The following is a 2456-nucleotide window of genomic DNA, read 5'->3' as shown; positions in this document are numbered from 1 at the left end:
CTGCAGCTACTTTTCGTGGACAGGAAGATGACCCTGGCCACCGCCCGTATGATTGCTACGCTTACTGCGCAACTGGAGCTCCCCTCCGCCATTGTCACGAGCTGCGACGTCTCTCGCGGGACGCGACTCATCGACTTCACGGCTTCCCCTTCGACACGACCTTTCCCGGTTGCTCCGGCGACGACACGACCACTCCGGCGGCGGTTCCTCCTGCGACATCTATTCCGGTTGTTGGGAAAACGCGCAGTGGTACAAAACGTGCTCACGCGGAGCCGGCCACGACTACGCAATCCACTACGGAGGATCCTCGGCCTCAGCCCCGTCGTCGTGGTCGTCCCAAGGGTACAGGCAAAGTCACCTACGAGGCGGCGGAGGTTGCGGTACGTCCCGGATTCAATTCTCCTCTTTTAACCGTGGGGGTATTTACTCCTTCCCTAGTGTCGAGGTTGCACTGCGCGGAATATACAGTGTCATGCGCCGGTGTCCGGTAACGCGGAGGCGTGTCAGGAGTGCGCGCAGAAGAAGACTCGGTGCAGTTTTGCGGATGAAAAGGGCATGCAAGTGGAGAGTACCGGGGAGTCGGAGGACATGGGTGAGGTGGTAGCGACCGGACCGCAGGGGAGCCCCAAGAAACCTCGCCTGCATCTGGATAGTGTAACCAGTAAGCCTTTAGCAACCTTTTTCGTGTCGATGGCTGATCTTATGCTGGTCCCAGAAGTCGAGGTCCCTCCCCGCCCTCGTCCCAAGGGGAAGGGCAAGGCCACTGCGTCAGCCGACGTGCCTTCCGCCACGCAAGGGCCTTCCGCGGCTCATTCATCCAATCCGCCACCGGTCGCGCCTAGTCCCGCCGTATCCCTTCTTGAGCTCGGCCCGGAGGTATTTCCTGTCTCTCGTACGCCCAGCTCCGACCACTCGCTGCTCTCGCTGCTTCCCCGTGCTGACCAGTCGGCGGAGCAAATATCTCGGCTCGCGCGATCCGTCGTTGAGCTGCGGGAGCAGTCACTCACTATGCGGGAGAGCTCCTTGAGGCTGCGCGAGGAGACGGCGGAATTGCGGCGCGGAGTGGATGATGTGCGGAGGCAGCAGCTAGAGCTCCGCGGCGCTATCGAGGAGGTACGCGAGGAGATTCGACAACTCCGCGTCGAGCAAGGTAATGTGGTGATGGATCTGGGCCTCTTGCGCTCCCATTCGCAGGTTTCGTTCCGGACCCTGCAAGAGGAGACTCAAGGGTTAGATCGCCGCCTTGCTGTTGTGGAGGAGAGTCTCGGCTTGTCCGAACGGCCGCCTGGCACTGAAGGGAGTCCTGAAGTCGAGGAGGATGCCCATGGCTCGACTCCGGGGTCCTCCGCGTCGTAAGTGGTTTTTCTCCGGTAATGCCTCTCCGCGTCCACTTTGCGTGAGCTGTATAATGTAATAGCTTGTTGTGGCTGGCCTTTTTCATTCGTGCGTCCTTGCGAAATGTACTTGTATTTGACTCCGGCGTTGTACCCGTCTTTTGTATCGTGCGAATTAAAATATGATCTCGTCTGTCCATATATAAAGTGAGCGGAGTAAAGAATAAATTCGAAACAATTGTTCGATATGAGAAGAAACGCTTAAAAGATTTTGGTGTTTATGCGGTGAGATCCAGTAAAACGAACGTTTGAAACAAAAGAAAGAAAGTCACATAGCTTGGTAACCCGGATCGAGAACGTTGGCTGATTGTCTAAAATAGTTCAAAAGCGGAATAAAATAGAGCGAGTAAAATGCGAAACATTTGGGTATATGGGGCACACCATTCCTCCCCCGGACTAAAATCGGAACTGTCCGCAGTTCCTCCTATGAGATGTCGCCATCCACTGAGTCTTCGTCATCTTCATCGTCGCCATGATCGTCCTGTTCTTCCATCCTGTGAACCTGCGCTTCTCCGACATCGGTAAAGTCCGCTGGGAGGGTAATAGATTTTCGTGCCAGGTAGGGAATGACTCGGAATGCGGCGAAGGGTCGGTCGAAGAGCGTACCATCCAATTCAGCGAGAATATAAGCACCGCCGCGGTTCCGGGACACCGTAATGAGAGGTCCGAGGTATCGTGGCCGCATTTTGCGATTGAGGGATTTTTCGATCTTGGTATTCCGGACCAAAACCAAATCGCCCCGTTTAAAATTAAAGTCCCGGATTGTAGCCGCATGGTCTCTCTCAAAACGACGCGCTGCCTCGACACGGTGCTGGAGAACCCGTGAGTGGAGATGTTCAACCTGCGCGTCCCGCTTTTGCAAGGCTATTGCACGGCGGACAATTAGGTCTTCGCTGGAAAGAATAGACGTCGGAGAGGTTGAAGATATGTTGCCTCAATATGTCCAGGGGAATAAGTGGATGTGAGCCAGTGACGGCAAATAGGGGGAACAGCCCATGCGCCTCCTAATCGTGATCCGTTCGGACAAATTACGGAGTGAAATACCTGAGACCATCGAGCAGC

At 55.5% G+C, this 2456-nt stretch overlaps 2 protein-coding genes across 2 annotated transcripts; one reads left to right on the top strand and one right to left on the bottom strand.

The window, feature by feature from the left end:
- Window positions 1-27: 27 nt before the first annotated feature.
- GLOTRDRAFT_134597 (uncharacterized protein) lies at window positions 28-1356 on the top strand (the record flags this gene model as incomplete). The annotated part of the gene is made up of 4 exons (XM_007873555.1): window positions 28-380; window positions 439-445; window positions 508-661; window positions 716-1356. 4 exons carry the CDS (start codon window positions 28-30, stop codon window positions 1354-1356), a joined length of 1155 nt encoding a protein of 384 aa, XP_007871746.1.
- Window positions 1357-1854: 498 nt separating this feature from the next.
- GLOTRDRAFT_28705 (uncharacterized protein) lies at window positions 1855-2268 on the bottom strand (the record flags this gene model as incomplete). The annotated part of the gene is made up of 1 exon (XM_007873554.1): window positions 1855-2268. A coding segment is annotated over one exon (414 nt), but the record flags the coding sequence as incomplete, so codon positions are not given.
- Window positions 2269-2456: the final 188 nt, after the last annotated feature.

Source organism: Gloeophyllum trabeum (assembly GCF_000344685.1).
Source record: "Gloeophyllum trabeum ATCC 11539 unplaced genomic scaffold GLOTRscaffold_00319, whole genome shotgun sequence".
NCBI lineage: Eukaryota > Fungi > Basidiomycota > Agaricomycetes > Gloeophyllales > Gloeophyllaceae > Gloeophyllum > Gloeophyllum trabeum.
This window is presented reverse-complemented; position numbering and strand designations above follow the sequence as displayed.